Source organism: Vanessa atalanta, chromosome 2, assembly GCF_905147765.1.
Source record: "Vanessa atalanta chromosome 2, ilVanAtal1.2, whole genome shotgun sequence".
Classification (NCBI taxonomy): Eukaryota; Metazoa; Arthropoda; class Insecta; order Lepidoptera; family Nymphalidae; genus Vanessa; species Vanessa atalanta.
In genome coordinates this window covers 5,825,943-5,850,079 of record NC_061872.1, presented here as the reverse complement: position 1 = coordinate 5,850,079, position 24,137 = coordinate 5,825,943, and the positions used below count along the sequence as shown (strand labels likewise).

Genomic DNA, 24,137 nt, shown 5'->3' with positions numbered 1-24,137 from the left:
ATACGAAAACTGTGATGAATGTGGCTCAGATAATAAAATAGTATGAAAAACGAATTGCTTCCTCTCTTTTACTTTAAATGAAGGATTTTTTTTCCTATATTATATCTATCGATAAAGACATATTTAGCCTTTAAAATGAAATATTTACAAAACACTTAAACAAATAATAAATGCCAATAAATTAATTTATAGATGTGTAGCTACAGCAGCGCCATTCTGGCGATATAAGTATGTTTTGTTTCATAAATATTTGGAAAGGCCATATACGATTCTATTCCTTACCTCTACATTCCATAGATCACAGTTTAATTTAAAAGACATAACATTTTAGGTATCGAAATGTAATTTTATAATTACATATATATATGAATAATAATATCAAACAACAAACTCTGGCCTGTGTCTGGTCTGATTATTCACTGCAGAGTATAAAAATCTTTTTGGTCCATATAAAGAACTATGTACGTATGTAATTATAGTGCTTAGTTTGATAGACAAAACGAAACGTCAAATGTGTATTTGAGATTAATTCTGAGCATTTGTCAATTGTCACTGTCAGTTGTCATTTTCAAGTTCATATTATTGTTTGTTTTGAATCAAATTATCAAATAAAAAATAAAGTAAAGAAGTGAATGGAATACGTTATAATTTAAAAAAAAATAGTTAAACTTTACTCACCTTGCCTCTTACTTAATGAGTTTTTCACTATGCCACAGATCTTTCAAGTGTTAAGATGCTATAGGTGCTCAATTTTTCAGGTAAATTTAAAATAAAATTACATTCTTTATGGATTTTAAAGAAGTATTTACTGTTTATTTAAAAAGTTAACAATCCTTATTGCTATTTATTAAAAGGTTCATCAAACAAGAAAGGACAATAAATGGGTGTGTAAAATTTGTGGAGAGAAACAATCCGTTAAAAGACACTATGGCATAGGAACGAGTAGAGACTGCAGGACACATGTTCAGAAACTAAATAAATTGAGAGGAGATCAAGAGCAAACATCAGTAAACACAGTTGATTCTGAGGATAGTGAATATGATGAAAGTATTAATAATTCTACCCCTGACATTGATGATAGAAAAGCTTTATCTAAGATCAACAAAGAAAGTAAATGGTCAGCTTATATAGACGAACCAGAACAACAATTTGAAACCAGTGAACCGGAATACATTTATAATAAAGAAATAGTTCTTGAAATACCACGGAAACGAAAGTTGAATAGAAAGGCACAAAAAATAAAGCAATTTCGAATATCTATTGATAATAATAAAGAAAATAGTACAAGTGATATACAAAATCACATAGAAAATAAATTAGACTTTATAGAATCTTCTACTACAAATATTACTGATACCAATATAGGAAATTTTAGTCCAGAAATAATAGATGACTGTTGCAAAACAAAAATAAATTCACAGGTGGTTACTACAAGCACAAAAACAGAAAATGAAATACCAAATTTCTTACTAAATAAAGTTAATAAAGATTCGAAATGGGCACAATATGTTGACACTGAAGTTGTAAATGAAAGCTTTGATGGAGAAATAGAAAAAAACTCCACTAAACAACCTTTATTTTCACTGTGTGATGATAGTGAAATAGATACAATATTAGACCTGTAAATGCAATAACCTTTGAAAATTAAACAATGCAAAAGTTATTTTAGTTTTATTAATAAATCGATACACAAGACATTCCAAAGATAAATGCCAAACTCTTTTAAGAAAAACTACTAGACATTTGACAACTAATATTAAATGTCTATGATAACATCCTTATTTGTCACATGGCAACAACATCATATCACTTTTTACTTCTAATAGATAAAACACTACAAACATACTTCCGTAACACATGCATTATTCCCAACCAAATGCTCTGTTTTTTGCTGGATGTTTAAGAAACAATAAAATTTTACAGTCGGTTTAGAGCAATACTTATTATTACATATTGATCTTACACAGTTTTAATATATAAACTTGCTAAGGACTAATATGAAATATAATACTTTATGGTAGTAATGCAATAACTTGCAATAATAATCTAAGAGTCTAATAAGTATAAGAGTACTAATGTAGCGATCTCATGAAAATCAGGGAATACTGGAAATACATTCCATTTTGCTATTAAAAATACTTTGACAATAATTGCGTAGGTACTTAATTTCTGTAATACATTTTTTCAAATAAAAGAGGGATACAGGCACAGTAGCAAAGATTATCACTACAAGCACTATCCTGAGATAAATGTATTTTTAATAAGTAATGTAAATATACACTGATAGTGTTTGATTATAATAGGAAGCCCTACAAGATTCGATGTCGTTTTACTAACAATATACTGCTTATACGATTGCTATATCTCATTCAACCTTTTCGCTGCATTTTGTGCTTTAAGGTTTAACTTTGTAATTTTTTTACTTGGTTCCATAATGCCAAGAAACTATGACAATTCCATATAAATATTTCCAATAAATTAAATCGACTAGAACGCCATCGTATGTCGGCGCCGATGTATCTCCCTTGCTCTGGCATATCGTCGACCGTATCCGTTCCATCGCCACGATCTATATTAAAAAAAAAATTAGATCGTCATTATACATTACACGTATATTATAATATACCATTTAGAAATATTCGTAAATATCTTTTGAAACAGTGTTTATTTTATTATCTATGTAATTATTTTAAAATTTTATTTTAAAATTTTATTTTTCATTACACCTAAAAACATTACATTGATGTATACCAACTTATTCCAGTTAAATTAGTAATATTTTTTATTTAATTTCACCCAAAACAAGTGAATCCGTCTTATTGGTTGCAATTATTCAATACCTCTCTCACAAATTAGTGTACACTGTACAGTGTACGTTGACAAGTATTAACGACAACTGTATAATATACAATAATGAACCGCATTTTTTTTCTTATTATTAAAGTAGATTAATTTCAAGATAACGTTAAAGTACCTTCCATTGTAGCCAAGTGGTTCGCCTACGTACATAAGATCGTCTTCATATCGTCTGCTTATATCCTCATTGCTTCCTGAAAATAAATAGAGATTATTTCCCGACCAACCATTTCAATTCACAATTTATAATTTTTTAACAACTAACCAGATAAGTTTGAATGAGAATATCTTCTGCATGACGGTCCGCGACAATTCAACAGTTGGTGCAATTGATTATGGAAGTATTCTTTTTCTGATGCCGTCAAATATTTCACCCGATTTTGTGTTTCGAATGGATCTGTAAAAATACAAGAAAATTTGTGAATATCTATGATTTATGTTACGTTATGTAACGATTAACGATTGTCTTTGGACACAACTTTTAAAGAAGACTTAGTAGGGTTATTGATATGTTTATAATTTTATTATACTATTATAAAGTTTTATGTATTTTGTATTTGGGTCACTTATTAAATAAAAAAATGATGTAATCCAACATACCAATACGTAAATTGTAATAAGTAATTAATCCAGTGACAAATTCACAGTAGAGTAAGTTGTGGGTAGCATTGATTGTTCTAACGCAGTTATACGTATTGTTGGAAGAGCTCATGCAGAAACAAAATGGACCAGCGGTCCATAGCGGCGCGGTACGCCAATGGTCATTGTCATGTCGGAAACAATTCATGCGTTCTGATTCACATAGCCTTTCTAATTCCGCCTGAAAATTAAACACAATAAGACACTTTGACTACGTCTACGCCAAAACACAAAAACATTTGTGCAATGCCTACTATGTTTTATTTATCATTTTCAAATCATTAATATTTCAAAATTCAAATAGGTACATACCTTCTTTTTTGCTTTTCTCAACTTTTTTCGTAGTCTCTGTTCCTTTAGTTTCCTACGTTCTTCTCTAGCTTTCTGTGCTGCTTCCAAATATGAATGGCCTATTGGCTTTATTTTGCTGCAAGTACATGATAATATATTTCAACAGTTTTTTAATACCATCATACAAATAAAAGAAAAAGTTAAACTTACCGATTTTCCTCACAGTAACACACGTGTTGATCTTCATTTTCAATAAATAAAGGATGGAGCCTCTTTTGAAACACGTCTGGAGGTTTTCCAAATATACCATTGTTGTTAGAACTTCCTTTATTTGGATTTCGTTGTTCATACTCGGAAGCGTCAAATCTGGTGGGTCCTAATGTACCAACTGTGGTTCTTGGTCTTGTTGAGGGTTTACTTGTTGTAGTGTGATGACTGGCTGTTGTTATTGGTAAGATTGTGCTTGATTTATGGGTAGAAATAACTTTATCCACTGCTGAACTATAATAATGTAATGTTGAGAAAAAATCAATAGGTGTTGTTTTCCAATCGCTTGTTACTTGCGTTGGATTTTCATTGGTGCTATTGATATCCTTTTGTTTTGTTATTTCAGTTGCAGTGATATCCTCAAATTCTGTGGTAATGCTCTGCTGCGTGCTTTTTTTCTCAATCAAATTTTCTTGAAAGGAATTTCCTTCGGTGGTAGATGATAGCATGGGTATTTCATCCACATGGTGAGTCTGGTTTGTAAGATTTTCGCCACGATCGTGAACAGTAATGTTTAGGATTTTCATCACCGTCTCTGTGGAGGTTTCATTTTTCAGCTGCGTATCAAAAATATCGTCTCTGGTGTTAGCATTTACTGTTGGTATTATGTATTCGTTTGATTGCCTAAACTTTTTATCAAACAAAGTCGCGTTTCTGTGTTTGGTTTTTAATCTATGTAAACGATTTTTTCTAAAAGTGTCCTTAGTGTTATTCTCATGACTTACAGTTTTATTAAGTAATTGATTGCTAAGATCTGTAGGTGTTATGGTTTGTACTTCGACTGCAGGTTTACTAATTTTTAAATGCCTCTTTATTTCCTTTAAGTCTTCTAATTTTGTTCTAAGTTGTCTTATTTGGTCTTCTAAGCTTAATCTATTTGTATGCCATGCCTTTAAGTCATTATAAATAACTTGTGAACAATTAACTGTTCCATCCTTTTCTATCTTACATTCTAATGATGATTCATTATTGTTCAACATTGGATCGTCTCTTTGTTTATGTTTGTTATGATTCCAATGTTGAGCTCTTCTTTTGCTTCTCTTATGATCTATATTATCTTTGGTACGTTCGTAAGCCTTAAGAAATGCCTCAGTTTCTTTTATAAGTTTGTCAATATTGTTTACTATATTTCTCTTTTCTGATTCATCAACAGGTTCGTTTTTGAAACTCAAATGTCCAATACTTGGATTTTCCTCGAGAATACTATCTACAGTATTAGGTTCAAATACATCGTTGCTTATTGATCTCTTACTTCTTGTATTATTATCCTTCTGCAACTCAACTGGTCTTCTAGCAATTGTACCATCAGTCTCTAATCTTGTATAAACAAGTCCACTTGGAGTAAAACAAGCACATTTTTTCGTACTCATCTTTGGTTGTGGAGAATTGATGTCTGGCTAAAAACATTACAATGATGTATATTCAGATGTTTTAATATTTCTTAAAATGTGTTAATCGAACTTAAAGTTACCTCATATTTGCATTTGTGTTTACGCCATCGTCCATTAACCAGTACACATTTCCACTTCCGTCCAATGGAGCAAGGGGCACGCAATTCAGCTTTAGAGCATTCAGCTGCTAAACGTGCTGCTTTTCCATTTATAATACTAGTTTCGATTTCTGTAATAGTTATGTATATATTAATTGTAGTTATATAATTGTGAAATACAATTTCCCTTTCAATCAAAAGTTTGAATATACCTGCGTTTAAGTAATTAAATTGACTGTTAGCGCCTGCCTCTTCAGCATCCAAAACTTTTTCTAAACTTGCTTCTAGGATTGGATTGTGACTCTCGTTGGATATAAATGGTTCCGAAGATTTATTTGAAGTATCGCTTGCTTCTGCACTTTCCTAAAAAAAAACAATTAGTATAGAGAAAAAAATGCATTAATATATAATAAATATCATGTAAAATAATAAAAAATCAATGAACTCACGTTGTCATCAGTATCGTCGTCATCGTCAAGCTCCAAGAAATCATCCTCAGAATCACTTTCGAAATCTCCACTTTCTGAAGACGTATCTTGTGGTTGTGCAGTAGTTGATTTCTCGTTCATTTCCCGACTATATTTCTGCGCACGCAATCTTTCCTCCATCAAATGGGCTTGCGTTTCACGTCGTCCAGAACTATTTGAAACAAAAAAAAAAAAATCCCTTTTTTTATTCAAACCGTTGGAAAATTATAAGGTAGCCGATGCATACATTAATTAATAATCAAAAATGTCCTTTTTTTCTCCCTAGAAAAACGCGTTATGCCTTTCCACCATGTGGAAGTGGGGCTCGCCGATACCTTGGACGACGAGTGCACCCCGGTACACCGGAATACCCACAAAAAAACGAGCGGTACCCTCTCCGCCTTATAGGCGGGCGCCACGGGATCGCTTTCGCATGCTACCGTGACGCCCTCACGTTCGGCCCGCCTATGCGGGCCTCCTACACCGGGGTAATCAATTAAAAAATTAAAAATGCCCTCCGTCAACTATAAGTACACAAAAATTGCTTATAATCTAGGTTGCATCTGTTTTGCTAAATGTATTGATTAATTTACGCTCGAAATTCTTATATCTTAAGAATTATAAAATACGTATTAACGTATGTATTTAAATTACCTCTCAACAAGGAATGTGTCTGGCCAGTGAGCAGCAGCAGCTCGTCTTCGCCGGGGTTGTAGTAACGGCAGTAAAGATCTGCCATCCATGTGAGCTGGCGGCTCTACTCCACCCATATCCAGAAACGTTGGTGCCAGGTCAATGTTAAGAACGATATCGTCTACCCTATTAAAACAAAGATACAATATACAGGAAAATATTATATTTTAAAAATTTAGATCGATTTTCAAATATAATTATACTTACACAGTACCCGGTTCGACACCAGGCCCACGAACAAGAAACGGTACGCGAATATCAAACTCGAAAGGAAAGCTTTTGCCTTTAACCAGTCCGAACTGGCCCAGATGATAACCGTGATCCGATGTGTAGACTAGGTAAGTGTTATCTAACTCCCCGAGCGCTTTGAGCTCCTGATAAACTCGCTCGACTGCCTGCAATTTAAGATCTGATATAATCGACATTTACCATCTGAATTATAGCCTAGACATATCATAAAAAGTACGCTCGAAATACTCATTGTTGGAATTATACGTTGTTACGTTGTACCAGGTTTTATAAAATACTTAATATAATATATACATATTTAATAACCGTTGTAAAGCACGTGAATAGCTTCACTTCAATTACTATCTTTCTTACAAGAAAATAAAGCATTATGTACCTCATATAGTTGCACAGATTATGTACATTTAATAGTAAGACGATTATTATTTAAATATAAGAAAATACGAACTAATGGGGTATTATCTTTTACTTGCACCTTTGGTGTTGCCATGTAAACTTGATGTCCAGTAATACTTAAATTGTCTCACGATAATATCATCTTATTAACATACCATATCCACACTCTGTAATGTCTGTAATCTCTTGGTCATTAGTAGATCTGTGAACTGTCTATGAATTGGCTTCATTTTCTCCGTTACTCGCAATATCCACTGCTTGTCGGGGTTTGGAGCCATGTCATACGTTGGAGTGCTGGAAAGAATAAAATCTAGTTAAAAAAACGTATAATCTATTTGCGATTATAGTCGACTACTATTAATATGTGAATATTAAGAGCCTATTCTGCCAAACGTCTCCATGGTAAAAAGTTAATGACCTATGCGATTTTCCTAACAATGTTTCCCTTTACTATCAAGTACGAAATAATGATGGTTTTCTGTCCATATTTTCTAGAGAGGAAGTGAATGGTACTATTCATAACTGAACGTACACAAATAGTCATCGACATTTAAACACGTTATATCTAGTTTCCTGTGTAACATATATAGCTATGTATATATATGAGGTACATTTATTTTTACATCTCATTTTAGTTCTTGGAGTGCGTGCATCATAACCGATGGTTGCGGGTTCAAACACAGGCAAGCACCACAGAATTTTCATGTGCTTTATTTGTGTTTATAAATCATTTCTTGCTCGGCGGAGAAGAAAAACATCTATAGACTATGGAAACCTGTATATGTCTAATTTCAACGAAATTCTGCCACCACACAGCATTTGTGGAATAAGCTCTCATAAGGGGAGAACGCCTTAGCCCCGCAGTGGGAAATTTACAGGGACACAATGATAATGATTTCCGACAGCGATTACGCTTCGATTCGATGGCGACAAACTGTAAATTTTTCAGTAAAATTGGGACCCGGATCTTGATAAATTAAGTACTTCCGGAGTTTATATATTAATTACGTCAATTCCAAAAATACCCTTTTATTCTTTACACAAACGTACTACGTATATTTAAATAGATATCTATTGACAAAGAAATTTGTGCAAAAGAGCCGTATCTCTAAAACAATTACATCTGCCAGGAAACTTAAAGATAGAGGATCAAAATAGGTTATACATATAGAGAAAATGTTATAATATTTTCTGAAATTTACAAAAACAATATATTTATTATTAACTAAGATAGGAAATACGTTGAGCAGTTAATAGAAGCCTGTCTGCATGTTAGGATCTTGTTGACATCATAGAGAAACACAAAAAGACTACTTGTAGCGAATTAACCTTATATCCTTTGTTGTTCCAAAAATATTTATATCTTACAAATAAATTTTTATACATAAAAACTCATATTTTCCACATACACGACAAGTTATGCATTTCAATATTTAAATCGCCCGGTGTTGTCGACAACTTTATAATGAAACCACAAAAACGTCAGACGGTATGTGACCGCAAAAAGGAGCAGGGAATTAAGTTTTTTTGCACATGATGTAGAACAAAATGAAGGCAATAAATAACATAGTTGACAAAAAAAGAGCAACACGTTAAAACTTGTATACGTTGTGTATAATTAATATGACATAATAGGAGAACGGAATTATTAATCATTTTTTTATATTTCTTTATTGTCAATTGCTATTTATAGCCGAGAACACGAAGATGGTGTAGTGGATAGAACACGCGTATCTTTACCGTAATCGCGTGTTCATATCCTGGCTGTTGGTAATCAAATTTTAAAAAAATAGTAGGTAAATTGTCTGTATCCAAATCTTATTGTCTTGGATTAATCATTATATTTTATATTTGACAGTACACCAGAGGGCTATGTATAAGTGATGATTTATCAGCAGATGATGATGATGTCGTCCTGATCGATTTCGAACAATCTCAACGGAGTCCAGCCAACTACACAGAACATATAATAGTGCAAAGTATATGCGCAAAAACGGGGACTGCAAATCCGGAAAGAGTTCAGGTGCAGGCCACCAACGCCTATACGTGCTATCCGAGGCACGGGAGTGTACACTTCCAACTTCTAGACTTCGGACACTTATATTTAGCCACTAGACCAACGAGGCAATCAAATATGCAATATGTGTAAGTAGGGTCTATGATGAAGAACTCTTTAATAATAATTAGTATATACAGTTTTGGTTAAAGAAAGCCTTAACTAAATATTGTTAACAATATACTGGCAGTCGTCAGTGAGTTTTTCAGGTGCTTAATTTGTATTTTTCATGCATCTCATGCCCAGCGGGGAAGAATACCCTTGTGGGGAAACTTGCAGGTTTCGCTTTTATCTCTGACACATGTGTTTCTATTAATCGCAGCGTGTAGAATTTGGTTTTGGAATTAAAATATCAAGAAGTCGACCAAATTGGTCAAATTACTATTCTTATTAAATTTATGTATATTCGTATTTGTTAAATTATTTTCAAAATATTTAATTATTGATATTGCCTTATATAATTTAATTGGTGGGCTATCTTATAGCAGAGATAAATTCGAATTTTATCGACCAAGCTCCTTCAAAACGCTTTTACAAACACATACCCAAGAACGAGTCCATGTAATGATGTTTTCATTCATCCCAGAACACAAGACAACATTTTGAACACAAATTCAGCATGAAAAATGGTCTACACACGATTAAAAAAAGATCGTATATTAATAAAACTTTTTTTTCTCGATTCACTAAAGGTTTTAATAAGAACGCAAACATAAGTATTATCGCACGCTGTACAGACACAAAGCCGCAGCCGCCTTGATATTGAATACGATGATTTTTATTATTTTCTTTATGTTTGAAATATAATGAATAAAAACTCTTTATGGAAGTTTATTTTTTATTAATGTCGGCGCCTTACCCCCGGGGACAGGTTTGGCGACCACACAAAGCGCCGATAGTTGAATATTAAAGGAGCCGCGGTTGGTCCTGAGTTCGACACCGGTTATCGGCGCCGTATCGTCGTGCGATGTCTTCCCGTCGAATAAATACAAATAAATATTCCAATTAACACAAAAAACAAGAAAGGAAGATACATTCATTATTTTAATTGTTTGCAAAAATTGGACATACGCATTACTTTTATATTTAGCTGCAAGCTGACTTGTTGATCTGCAAAAATCTTATGGCTAAGCTTAGAAATTGTCTCGAGTTAATAGTTATTTTGATTATTTTTAGTTCTCAGCAGCTCCCCGAAGTTCGGAAGTTGGTAGTGTCTATACTCCCCTTCTTCGAAAGCACTTAAGACCATTGATCCGCGCCTGAACTCGTTTTGTTTATGATGGATTTTCGTTCACTAGTCTCCGCTGAGTTTTGAGTGATCAAAATCGGTCAGGTTGCCAACGTTATATGATGATTAAGTAAGACTAAAGGGTCTCCTGCGAAACTTCGCGTGTATTCGAAAGATTTTTTAGAAATTTCGAAACCAATTTTTATTTTGATTTTATTAATTGTAAACTGCAAGTCGCTCGCCTACATTTGGCGCCAAAATTATGAAACCTTGTTCAAATGAAATTTTGAATGTTCTGTTAGAGTTAGAGTTTGTCGAAATCAATTTACTTCAATTTTATTTACGTTTTTCCTTATACAGCCCTCTAACTGGCCAGACAATTTTCGCTCTCTTAAATTAATTCTTTGTTAAATCGTAACAATTTAGTAAAATACAATCAAGAATCCTCTTTAATTTTCTGCACATCTACGGCTGGACCTTTTCAAAATAAACCATCACCAATTTTTTATGTGCAGCTATCGTCCCATAATCAGTGGGACAAAAATCGGCTTACGCTTATATATAAGATATAAAATTTAATTTTCATAATATTTTTCAATTTGCTCAATTTCAATTAACATCTTCATTGATAATTTCTATAAATCCATAAAGAAAATAAAGGCTTAGTAGAGAAGAATTTTGTATTTCTCACGGTGCTACCGACTAGGTACGATGTCTGAGCTGTCATATAATTTGTAGAAATTAAACATTACTTGTACAGATAAAAAAACTTTAGTTTTTCATATGTATTTAAAACATTTCAAAAATCGAACATTGAATAAATGTTTTTTTTGTATCCTTCACAAATTGTAAACTATGTTTTCACGTGGGTAGGTATCCGCGGCGCCTTTAGAACCGACGAGATATGTATTTTAAATGAATACTAATTTACATTAATTGGTGTACTTCCATGCTCATCTGACGCAAAAAAGCTATTTAACTGCCCAAAAACATTGTGTTTCGATGTAATTCATGTGTTTAACTACGCTTTTATGTGAATTGAAATTAGGTATTCATTAGCCGAAAAGATAAGGATAATATACAATATATGTAAATTATTGTACTTATAAATATTATTGTTCTTTTTTATGATATCGGTTGGCGGACGAGCAAATGGGCCACCTGATGGTAAGTGGTCACCACCGCCCATAGACAATGGCGTTGTAAAAAATATTAACCATTCCTTACATCACCAATGTGCCACCAATCTTGGGAACTAAGACGTTACGTCCCTTGTGCCTGTAGTTACACTGGCTCACTCACCCTTCAAACCGGAACACAACAATACTGAGTACTGCTGTTTGGCAGTAGAATTTCTGATGAGTGGGTGGTACCTACCCAGACGGGCTTACACAAAGCCCTACCACCAAGTAACATGTTCTTCACCAAGTAACTCACCAAGTAAGTTGTTCTTACCTTAAGTAGGTAACATATATTCATGGAAAAACACTGTCAATGTGTCTTCCGTAGTGCAAACGTTAATAAATTATTCTACTGGCAATTTTCCATAAATATTTTTCAATTTATTCCACAGTACAATTCGAATTGAAGTAGCGTTGACAACTTTCTTGGTTCGAGGCGAATTTGAATTTCACAAGCAATAACAAAACACAGCTGCTACAATTTCTGTCGTCAGCATCCCGCGCTGTCTTCATGAAATAGACTGTTTCCAAACGTGCGACTATTTGTGAATGGCGACAAATAGAGAATATTAAATTCAACGTCTCGAAAAATGCAAAGTCAAGGATTCAACTCATAAATCTTGTTTATAAAATGCCGTGTCTTCTTATATGTATGTATATTTATCAGATGGGCGAACTTTCAAGAAACGTGAACGACCCATGCCGCGCGTAAACTTTTTCATTTAATAGTTCCTTAGCAAAATAGAACAGTATTTTTTTTGTACATCCTTATTATACATTAATATAGAATTTTCGTCTACATACCTTTTTTATGTTATTGGTTGGCGGACGAGCATATAGGCCACCTGATGGTAAGTGGTCACCACCGCCCATAGACAATGGCGCTGTAAGAAATATTAACCATTCCTTACATCGCCAATGCGCCTTCAAACTTGGGAAGTAAGGTGTTATGTCTCTTGTGCCTGTAGTTACACTGGGTCACTCACCCTTCAAACCGGAACACAACAATACTGAGTACCGTTAGTTTGGCGGTAGAATATCTGATCAATGAGTGGTAACTAACCTACCTGAATAAATAAATTAAGATTTTTTACTGTTTGTGGAGAACAGTAAAAAATCTTAATTTATCTGTAAGAATATAACGTATGATAATAACATTAGTCAGTAACGTCAGGACATATTATGATACAAAATAAATTAACGCGAAAACGCAGTCAAGAAACATTTAGAAATTATGTTTTAAATAAATTATAATAGCCCGAAAAATTCAAAAGCATAGACCGTAATCCAGGGCTAAATATTCTTATTAAACATAAATCAGCAGCAAGGCTGAGTGGCGGTAAAATTATTCAGGGCGCTCCGTAAAGTACAAAGTTGGGTACGCGAATTTCCGAGCAACGAAAAAACAAGGTCGGGCTCAAGGTTTTAACACTTTTTATATGAATACATGGTTCCGTTGATAATATGCGCCCCGGCATCCAATTAAGGAACAATTTTGCGATTAGATCTTAAGCGTTTATGCATTCAATAAAGAAGATTTAATACCTATGTCTACATAATGAAAACGATACGATACCGAACCGTCAGTTACGTTTAACAGCGGCTATAAATTATTTACTGGAAAATATATGTTAATTAATGCTTTATTTTAAATAATGTATAATTTAAATTGTATGAATCACCATTAGTACGCATTTTCGGAAATTATTTCGTATCTTGCCAAGGCCAATGCGCTGGCGCTCAATTTTAACATAAAGCACATTTATAACGAGCGAGTACCTAAGTCTTATTCAAGTTTCTAATTCAAATGATATTTTATTAACACCTTCAAAATTTAGCTTGTTAAAATACAATTACAGTTTAAAAAATGTTTTTTTAAATACTGTTCAATTCATATCAACGATACATATTATTTTTTAAATAAATCTTGTGAGCGATGTGAAGGAACCCCACAAGCAAGCAACTTCTTAAATATTTAAAGAGAGGTAAGATGGCCGCGACCGCTAAGAATTCGCAGCAATTAGTATTTTGTCGAAATGTTTAGAGAATAAGTAGTCAAAGAACAAGACTGGTATTATAAACGAGGTTCCAAATAAAGAACTTATTAAATCTAATTCCAGTCTACATTCACATTTCTTTTAAATGTGTTTAAGAAATACTTTTTTTTTAATATTTTCAAATATTTAAAAAAGGAACAATGTAGGTATGGTCGGGGAAAACATTGTCGTAACTCAAATGGGTGTTCACGACTATGAATTGTCGTTGTGGTTAGTATGAAATAGGCTTATTTAATGGATAGTTATTAATACTGTCATAATTAATAAAAAACCGTAATACCTTTTGCCTTACCGTACTGGTATATATGTTAGTTTTTATATGGTCCTTCGTACCAGAATTTACTATTGCGGTAAAAAAAAAACCGATAGAGAAACTATATATATACCTAAATTTAATTGCGATGTCCAATGGTACGAACACACTATTCCTACCAAAGACTACGAGTTTAAGCCGGACAAGCTCCACGTAATCATCATACTCGTCAATAAAGGAAAACACTACAGGCTCCATGTGTCTGATTAAAGTGAGCCCCATTAAACCCGTATTAGAGAAACGTAATGAAATACACGATAAATCTCCTCAATAGGAGAGAATTCTAAGTATAATAATGAATATTAATTGTGTTAATATTATAATAATAAATATAAATAAATATATTATTTATTTATTATTATTATTATAATGAATATAATAAATTAAAAAACTTCATAGAGCATAAATGTAAATAAAAAAAAATTAGCCAACGTCTTTTCCGTTATTCAAACTATCGACATACCAAATTTAATCTTGAGCGGTTCAGTAGTTTAAGCGTGAAGAGGCAATAGACAGAGCTACTATCGCAGAAATTTATAAACATTTTACGATTTATCTGTATAAAGGATAACAACCAATAAGTATCTACAAGCTTATACGTGCAATCAATAAAAAGTGACGTTTATACTGAGTATTATACCGTCTTTACCATCAAACGTGAAGTTGACAATTTACTTTGGGTATATAAATCTTTTAACGGGTGCAAAACTCTTGAATAGGAAAAAATTGTCCTTTTAGTCCGTCGTCAGTATTATGCACCTATTTATACAACCAATTGATGAATATAAGTAAATATAAGGCTATGTTTTAACTTCGTATTGAAACAAATAAAATAAAATACTGCAACTGATATTAGTTTGTATTGTCAAATTTCGTGTGCAAACTTTTAATTCAATCGTTTGACACCAACTGCTTTAAAATTCAGTTGCATGAAGTAATAATTTCTTATATTTTACCCACACATACATACTTTACTTTGCTTTATACTTTATTATACACCAGAAAATAAATAAATACAACATAGATCCAGCCTTAAAAAAGACGCGTACAATTTAATTTTTTTTTTACATAGCAAGCAAAATAAAATAAGATCTTGTAAATAGAGGTTGTATTATAATATTTATTAAATAAGAGGTATCTGAGTAAATGCACCTTTGTATAAATACCATATTGACTTATGCAAGTGAAAGAAATTTACGACTGGAATTATTTCTATAAGTCTTCAGAGAAGTAAAATAAGATGAGTGCGACTGTGATGTACTATCCTTTCAAGCCCCGCTTAGGATAAGGCGTCTTATATTACGTGGGCGGATAGACCGGAGGTGAATGAATGACATTCCTAGCAGCTCCTCAGACTTGCAGGTATTTTTGAATGAAAATGCCACTGACTTTCTGCATATTACGTGTAAGGATGGTTGTTCGTTAATAAAGCCATATGAATAGATACAATCTATATTTTTTGTGAGTCGTGTTCCTTATCTTTGGTTATTTAAGAAATGATTGACACATGCCGCTTTGATACAAAATATATTTGGTAAGAAAAAAACTCAATGTGTGGATAAATATATACTTACTGATGTGTTGTTACATTAAAGAAGAGATGTGAGAACTGGGGCGCTGAGTCTTCAGGTCCGTGTGGAGCTGGAAAAGACATCACCAGGAGAACAGGCTTCCGGGAAAATCTCCGCTTCGAGGCTCGAAGGAATGCTATAGAGTCGTTCGCTATTAAGTCTGGATAATAATCCTGAAACGATAAATGTTATTTTTAAATCACTTTTTTTTGTAGTCAAAAAATAAAAAAAATCGAAAAGTTTTTTCTCAAATAACTGCTATAGTTGTTAAAACAGATGAATACCTTCAAAAACGATTTACGGATTTAAATTCTAAGAGCTGCCTTTTAATATAAACAGCAACGTTTAATAAGTTGGTTTTAGGCGATTAGGTTTTTTAAAATGAGGTACATAAATCTCACTGTCCTTATTTTAGTCAAAAAAAACAATCCTAACAAATATAATTTTGCGATGAAATTGAGAGACAAATAATATTTGTATTTATATTAAACTAGTTGTTGCCCACGGCTTTGGTCGCGTTTTAGTGGTTGGTCGTAAGATTTAAGGCGTAAAAAGTAGCCTTTGTCCTTTCTTGGATTTCAAGTTTGCTTCATAACAAATTTCATCAAATTCGGTTCCGTGGTATGCCCGTGAAAGAGCAACATACAGTTATTTTCACATTCATAATATGCAAAATAAAATTAATCGAAAAAAGATATGGTGCTTGAAGTCCAGTATATGAAAAGAGTGAAATATTATTGTATAAGAAACAAAAAAAAAATACTCAAGACCTACACATAGACACTCTGCGCTTATACAAGTTATTTGTTATAAAATCAATTTAATATGTAGGTATATATATTCATAAAGAGCAGGAACGGTATATCATAGCGTCAAGAGATTTTAATAATTGGATAAGTGCCAGAATGAATCATCACATTAAATCGTAAGATTTTAAAATAAATGCATAATAAGAGAAGATGCCGTGTCATTACAAGAATGACGTTTTTATGTAACGGGTTTATTTACACAAGACCGAGATGTTGCATCGATAATATAATGCTGGCAAGCCAGGACGCTTTATTGTGGGTTCTGTATATTGTATTTTAGATACTATACAATAATTAAAAAATAAATATTAACAGTTGTAAATTATTCTTGGAATCAAATATCATGCATTATGTTTAAAATATTTAACTGTAACCTTATTTTTACCTTTGTTATATTATATAAAACATAACAATTTAGAACAAATATATTTATTATCTGTGAACCGTGTTACCGAATGAAATTGAATGAAACTTGATTTAAATCCATATGTCTATAAATAACATCTTATTATTCTTATATATAATTATATTCATATAATAAGTATTGATTTTTATATGTAATTACTAAATTGCGTTAAAACATTGTGCAACAGTTCTATACTGTTTACTTCGTATCTCATTCGTGATTCGTTGAAAATCGATGCGCTGTTTTTAATTTTTAATGTAATAATTACATACAATGGTCAATGTATATATCACTTTCCGACACTTCATAATCGTGTTATGCGGTCAGTTTCGTGTTTCTTTTGTAATACTTTTAAGGTGTAAGTTGCAACTGCGTAAAGATTTTTGTAATAGTTCTACACGATATACAAAGTAACGAAATCTAAAATAATTTTATTTACAAATATAAATGTCGGGAGTTTTATTTTGAAGGAATAAAAAAGTGAAGGTCCTACCCTCTCCTTGAGATATTTAAACTTTAAATAGCGTCGATATGAATTCATTTTAAATGATATTAATTATTCTTGAAACGCTTTATTACATCAATTAATTTCTTCACTTAACGGCGTATATTCGTGCCAAACGCTTAATAACTTCATAAGGTATGAAGAGCTTAATTACAAACATAAACAAACTGATTGCAAAACTGGTTTTAACATTAATATATTTACGCAACCTCATATAGTATGGGTTTATTACTGCATTAGTTTGAAAGAAATATCATCTTACTTAAGTGTATTTAGAATTTTTATTAATTATTATTTACTAGCGGTACCCCAGCAGGTTTATTTGCATTAAAGGATATTTTCTTTTCATAGAGTTAGATAAATTGGACTGATTGTTCCTTAGTCTGTCCGTTAAGAGTCTGGATTCAACCATGGAACACCCCAAATATTACTTATCCTTCATTATGATATCAAATTTAATAACTATTTAATGTTTAATGATAATTTTTAATTACTGTTATATCGAATTAATTAGTCTTAACAATCCAGGGATCCATTAAAATAATCTAATTTATAAATGTTAATAGCTGTAACTGTTTTCCAACTAATATATTTGCTTCGTTCCATGAATTTTAAGAACCCATTGTAAATTGACACTGAAAAAATAGTTATATACTTTTTGTCAAATGTAAGATCAGTTTTTATTTTCTAATAAAAATTCATTTACATTAAGAGGTTAATTCTACATAGAAAAAAAAGTTAAAAATAGTTACTGTACAAATCGTGAACGTTTATTTTAAACTATTTAGTTTATATTGAAACAATCTAAACATTACCTTATTATAATCGTCGCCGTGCTTGATCTTCTTCCCGTTCATGTTTATACTGTAGTTGTAGTACTTTGAGTTCATTATAAGTCCTCCCCACTCGCGCCAGCCCGGGGGTATGTAGGATCCGTTGTACTTATTCAAGTACTTTCCAAAATAACCTGCACCAAAGATAAATAAACCACTTATTATATTTACATAAACTATTTTGCCTTTAAATGTATTATGTTTAAGATATATAATCTAAATATATGTTATATAAATTGGCAAAACATTTTTTTTTAACTAAGAAAGATTTTATGCTAGACACTTTTTGTATTATAAATCGCCCCTGGACAGCGTTGCTACTTTCATCAGATTAACTTTTAACTAACCGCCATGACAATCGTTGCACAGTTGTAACGGTTTCGCTGTATGTAATAATGATAAAATATACTATTTATATTGAGTTATATTAAATATATAGTTATATATAATATACTAAAATAACTCAATTTATAACTTATGTAATTAAATGAGTCACTAAAACATTTATTGACAGGTACTCATACCAGCTGTACCTTTTTTTTTCGCTGGAAAAACGCGTTACGCGTTTCCCCCACGTAGAAGTGGGAGGGGGGGTATGTGGGACTCGCCAGTGCCCAAGATGTTAGCGGCACACCGGAATACCCACTAAAAAACTAGCGGTACCCTCTCCGTCTCATCGGTGGGCGCCACGGGATCGCTTTCGCATGCTACCGTGACGATACGAAAATTTTTACTACTGGGCACTATTTTTATTAATCGAACAAAAAAAGTAGCCAATGTCATGGAATGACGAAGAGATTATGAACCGTTTCCCAGTTTTGTCGCGATTGAGTAACATACATTCAGACATACGAGCGATCGCAATTATAATATTGACAATATATCGGTAAATTATTTTAATTACATCTTATTAACACACAATATTTCATCCAAACCTCGCTGTGGCGTAAAATAACTTAAATATAGCTCAAGCAAAACCACAAGCTTTATTTTGCAGACAGAGATTTTAATCGGATTACATTTCGAATCACTGAACTCAAAATACGTAATATTTAAGCACAAAAATGTTCATGACCGAATAAAAAGTCCCACGCCAGGAATCATTGTTCGTGAGACAATAGTTCTGAAATATTAATTTCGGCAATGGGAATGCAAATGCAAGCAAGGGTTTTTAATTTTCCCGAGGGGCGTGATGAAGTGACGGAGCGTTGATTACTTGGGAACCGTCTTATGTAAGCAACGCTGAATGGTAATACTGAACCCTGTGCAGTCATGAAAATAAGACAAATATTTTAAGAACTTTGCTCGACTGTTTTTCATAAATTTTACGTACCAGTTTTACTTGGGATACGACATTTTAATTAGTACTAATTTGTAGTTAAAACTTAATAACACATTTTTAAAAATATATAAGTTTTGTCTGCTTGTAAACTTTGACATTATTATTATTATTGAACACGTATAAATAGCAAATGATCATAGTATGAGCCTATTTTTTTTTAATATAGGAAGTCAGACATACAAAGCCTGGTAATAAGTGGCGACCACCTCGTTGTTATGGCACTGTAAAAATATTAGCTATCTAATCTTGGTAACTAAGATGTTATGTGTGGTATCTTTAGTTATACTGGCTCACTCACCTTTCAAACCGATATATAAAAATACTAAGTATGGCAGTTTGGCGGTATATTAAGTGATGAGTTAGTGCTGTGGCGTGAGTGTGTGGATGAGTGGCGTCCTGCGATCGCCAACCCGCCTGCCCAGCGTGGCGATTATGGGCAATACCCCTAAATGGTGAAAACAGGTAAGCCACGGCCCCCAGTTCCCGGCGGTCCCGCTATTCCTCGTCATGGTGGCGACGGTGGTAACGGCGGGATGGGGGGTGCTAAGAATCACCGGGCTACGGGAGGCCACCACAACCGACTGACCCTGGCGACGTACAACGGACGCACGCTACGGCTTGACTCGCATCTAGCGCAACTCGAGGTGGAACTTGGGAAAATTAGGTGGCACATATTAGGGCTATGTGAAGTCCGTAGAGAGGGAGAGGACACCGTAACCCTCGAATCAGGCCACCTAATGTACTTCCGAGAGGGAGACCAACAATCCCAAGGAGGCGTTGGGTTTCTGGTTAATAAGTCCCTAGTTGACAACGTTGTGGAAATCTCCAGTGTGTCGAACAGGGTAGCGTACCTAATTGTAAAGCTCACCGATAGGTACAGCCTCAAGGTGGTGCAAGCGTACGCACCGACCTCGACACACTCGGACGATGAAGTGGAGGAAATGTTCGATGATATATCGAGGGCCCTCCACTCCACCACGAAAACCCACTACAACGTTGTCATGGGGGACTTCAACGCTAAAGTGGGAGTACAGAATTGTAGCGAATCGGTAGTAGGACCCTATGGATTTGGAAGCAGAAATCATAGGGGGCAAATGCTTGTCAACTTCCTCGAACGAGAGGGGCTCTTCTTGATGAACTCCTTCTTCAAGAAGCAGCCCCAAAGGAAGTGGACGTGGCAAAGCCCCGACACTATGACCAAAAATGAGATCGATTTCATCATGACGGACAAAAGGCACATATTCAGAGACGTCTCAGTGATCAACAGGTTCAATACCGGTAGTGATCACCGACTTGTCCGAGGCTCTCTGAATATCAATTTTAAGGCCGAGCGCGTCCGTCTGATGAAGTCTACACTCCGACCATCCCTGCTCCAAACCATTACGGGATCTGAAACGTTCCAGTCAAACCTGGAGAACCGATTCGCTGCCGTGAAAACCACAACAGACGTAAACCAGAACCTCAAAAATGTAGTGAGAATTCTCAGGGAAGAAGGCACGAGATTTTGTAGCATGCAGCGTAAGGGCAGAAAGTCCAAACTTTCGGAAGAGACTTTAGGGCTAATGAAGAAACGACGTGAAAACCCACCGGTCACTTCGTCCGAGAAACGGCAACTAAACCAAGAGATTAGCAAGCGCGTACGACACGACCTCCGGTGCTCCAATACTCTTACGATTGAAAGAGCCATCGAGCAGAATCGGGGGTCTAAGGTGTTCGTACAATCTCTTGGAAGAAGCCACCTGACGAAGTTGACCACAGCAAATGGAGAAGTCGTTTCTTCCAAGCCGGCAGTTCTTTCGGAAGTAGAGGACTTCTACGGCCGGTTATACGCATCGCATGCATCTCGACCTGATCCCGAAAATGAGGATCCTAGAGCTACATTAACACGCCATTTCACCGAAGACCTGCCTGAAGTCAGTATTGGCGAAATCGAGATTGCTCTTAAACAGCTTAAAAATGGAAAAGCCCCTGGAGAGGACGGCGTTACAACAGAGCTATTGAAAGCAGGAGGTAAACCCGTACTGAGGGAGCTCCAGAAGCTGTATAACTCTGTCCTCTTCGAAGGGAGAACTCCGGAGGCGTGGAGTAGGAGTGTGGTCGTCCTGTTCTTCAAAAAGGGAGACAAGACCCTGCTGAAGAACTATCGACCCATATCCCTAATGAGCCACATCTATAAGCTGTTTTCAAGAGTGATCACGAACCGTCTTGCACGAAGATTCGACGAATTCCAACCCCCGGAACAGGCCGGATTTCGGAGCGGATACGGCACCATAGACCACATCCATACAGTGCGGCAGATTATACAGAAGTCCCATGAGTATAATCGGCCCCTGTGTCTTGCATTCGTGGACTATGAGAAGGCCTTTGACTCGGTTGAAATCTGGGCTGTTCTGGAGTCCCTGCAGCGTTGCCAAGTTGATTGGCGATACATCCAAGTGATGAGATGTCTCTACAAGGCCGCCACCATGTCCGTCCAAGTACAGAGTCGGCAAACGAATCCTATACCATTGCATCGAGGAGTGAGACAAGGGGACGTTATTTCCCCCAAATTGTTCACTAATGCAATGGAGGACATGTTCAAGACGCTGAACTGGAAAGGGCGTGGCATCAACATCAATGGCGAGTACATCTCTCACTTGAGATTCGCAGACGACATCGTAATCATGGCAGAAACGCTGCAGGACCTACAACAGATGCTGAATGAGCTGGCTGATTCTTCTATGCGCATCGGCCTACGGATGAACTTGGATAAAACCAAGGTCATGTTCAATGAACATGTTCTACCGGAACCGATTGCGATACACGGTACCGTCCTCGAAGTTGTTCAAAAATATGTCTACCTCGGGCAGACATTGCGATTAGGTAGAAACAACTTTGAGGATGAGTTGAATAGAAGAATTCAGCTAGGTTGGGCAGCGTTTGGGAAGTTACGACGAATCTTCACATCGTCGATCCCACAGTGCCTTAAGACGAAAGTCTTCAACCAGTGCGTCCTACCCGTCATGACATACGGAGCCGAAACGTGGACACTCACGACAAAGCTGGTCCACCGGGTTAAAGTCGCTCAGCGTGCTATGGAAAGGGCTATGCTTGGAGTATCTCTGAGGGATCGCATCAGAAATGAGGTGATCCGTCAGAGAACCAAGGTCATCGACATAGCCCACCGGATTAGTAAGCTGAAGTGGCAGTGGGCTGGCCATATTTGTCGTAGAACCGATAACCGTTGGGGAAAACGTGTTCTAGAGTGGAGACCGCGTCTCGGCAAACGTAGTGTAGGACGTCCTCAGGCACGGTGGAGTGACGATTTGCGCAAGACGGCTGGCAGGAGCTGGATGCGAGTTGCCGAAGAAAGACCACAGTGGCGTGCATTTGGGGAGGCCTATGTCCAGCAGTGGACGAATGCGGGCTGATGTGTGTAGTGCTATCTACCCAGACAGGGTTGCGCAAAGTCCTACGACCTAGTATTCAATGAACTATTGTAATATTATGTGGATCTTATTTCTATTTATAATAATAATAATTAGTCATTACTGATTATGTAAAAGGAATTAGCCATTACTAATGAGTTTGAGTCCAAGTTATTTTAACCCTAAGTCAAGCAATCGTCTCATGATATCTACAAAGTATTTTTGACTGACCGTATTATCTAATTCAATCAATACTCGTTTATATTAAATCTTTCTACGAGTCTGTATAAAGGCCTGTTAAAATATACCATATCAGCACTTATATTTTTTTTAAAAAGTCTAATTTTGTTGTTGTTATACAAATTAAATATAAAGTTATTATGTAATAAATTAATTATTTATTAAATGTGATGATAATGATTTGAGCGACACAACTTTATACTTATATCTTGTTATTTATCATTTATTAAATAATATTGAATGTCCCGTTGAAGAAGAAACACAATTTATAAAACCGTAAATCACCGTAGAACTGTCAAATGTAAGATATAAAATAATATTTTTACAATATTTAATGGCTTCAAGTGTCCCAGATAGTGTTTAAATCATATTAATTACCGGAAACGTTCGATATACTCGTAACAATATATATCAACAAATAACTTTATTTACTCTGTGCTTAAAAGTAAACTGGTCATATTTTCCCAGAAACTGAGTAATTAATATGGACAGCTGGTATTGGATGATGAATGTGAATACGCTTCGGTCTGTTGAATGTAATTCAAGTTGATTTCAAGCGAAACCTTTGCAATGTATAAGGGCTTACCCTTCTATAAAATAGTACTCGAATTTCGTACTATGAAATGAAAATAATATCAGAAGTACTTTTAAACAACTTAATTTGTGAAAAGCATAATTTTCATTTAATATTATTGCGGATGTTTAAAGATGCAGTGGCGTAGCTAGGTGGGCAAGAGTGCATAGGAAATGAATCAGGCCCTCACCCCCTCTTTTCATCCCCTCTTTGACTTATACTGCCCTTCAAAATCTTGTGAGCAGGGTCTAAGTTTTCTAGCTTCAGG

At 34.7% G+C, this 24,137-nt stretch overlaps 2 protein-coding genes across 3 annotated transcripts in view; one reads left to right on the top strand and one right to left on the bottom strand.

Annotated features, from left to right (window-relative positions):
- Nucleotides 1-546: 546 nt before the first annotated feature.
- On the top strand, nucleotides 547-1,663 carry LOC125070145 (MRN complex-interacting protein). The gene is made up of 2 exons (XM_047679863.1): nucleotides 547-758; nucleotides 855-1,663. Exons 1-2 carry the CDS (start codon nucleotides 708-710, stop codon nucleotides 1,623-1,625), a joined length of 822 nt encoding a protein of 273 aa, XP_047535819.1. The 5' UTR covers nucleotides 547-707; the 3' UTR covers nucleotides 1,626-1,663.
- The window catches only part of LOC125070136 (extracellular sulfatase SULF-1 homolog), a 96,539-nt gene continuing 73,961 nt past the window's right edge, over nucleotides 1,560-24,137 (bottom strand). The window contains exons 4-17 of one of the 2 annotated variants that reach the window (XM_047679847.1): nucleotides 18,289-18,440; nucleotides 15,757-15,926; nucleotides 7,503-7,641; nucleotides 6,910-7,097; nucleotides 6,664-6,828; nucleotides 5,992-6,181; nucleotides 5,755-5,905; nucleotides 5,525-5,673; nucleotides 3,997-5,450; nucleotides 3,808-3,922; nucleotides 3,457-3,676; nucleotides 3,122-3,253; nucleotides 2,975-3,050; nucleotides 1,560-2,569 (exon numbers count right to left, since the gene is read on the bottom strand). In XM_047679847.1, coding sequence (XP_047535803.1) covers nucleotides 2,488-2,569; nucleotides 2,975-3,050; nucleotides 3,122-3,253; nucleotides 3,457-3,676; nucleotides 3,808-3,922; nucleotides 3,997-5,450; nucleotides 5,525-5,673; nucleotides 5,755-5,905; nucleotides 5,992-6,181; nucleotides 6,664-6,828; nucleotides 6,910-7,097; nucleotides 7,503-7,641; nucleotides 15,757-15,926; nucleotides 18,289-18,440 — 3,383 coding nt within the window. In that variant the 3' untranslated portion in view covers nucleotides 1,560-2,487. Of the gene's footprint in view, nucleotides 2,570-2,974; nucleotides 3,051-3,121; nucleotides 3,254-3,456; nucleotides 3,677-3,807; nucleotides 3,923-3,996; nucleotides 5,451-5,524; nucleotides 5,906-5,991; nucleotides 6,182-6,663; nucleotides 6,829-6,909; nucleotides 7,098-7,502; nucleotides 7,642-15,756; nucleotides 15,927-18,288; nucleotides 18,441-24,137 lie in introns of both variants that reach the window. The other variant, XM_047679839.1, reaches the window with a different exon arrangement.

Coding starts and splice junctions, on each gene's coding strand:
- LOC125070145 (XM_047679863.1), top strand. CDS start 708: ATGCCACAGATCTTTCAAGTGTTAAGATGCTATAGGTGCTCAATTTTT. Junction 759..854: donor ATAGGTGCTCAATTTTTCAG/GTAAATTTAAAA, acceptor ATTTATTAAAAG/GTTCATCAAACAAGAAAGGA.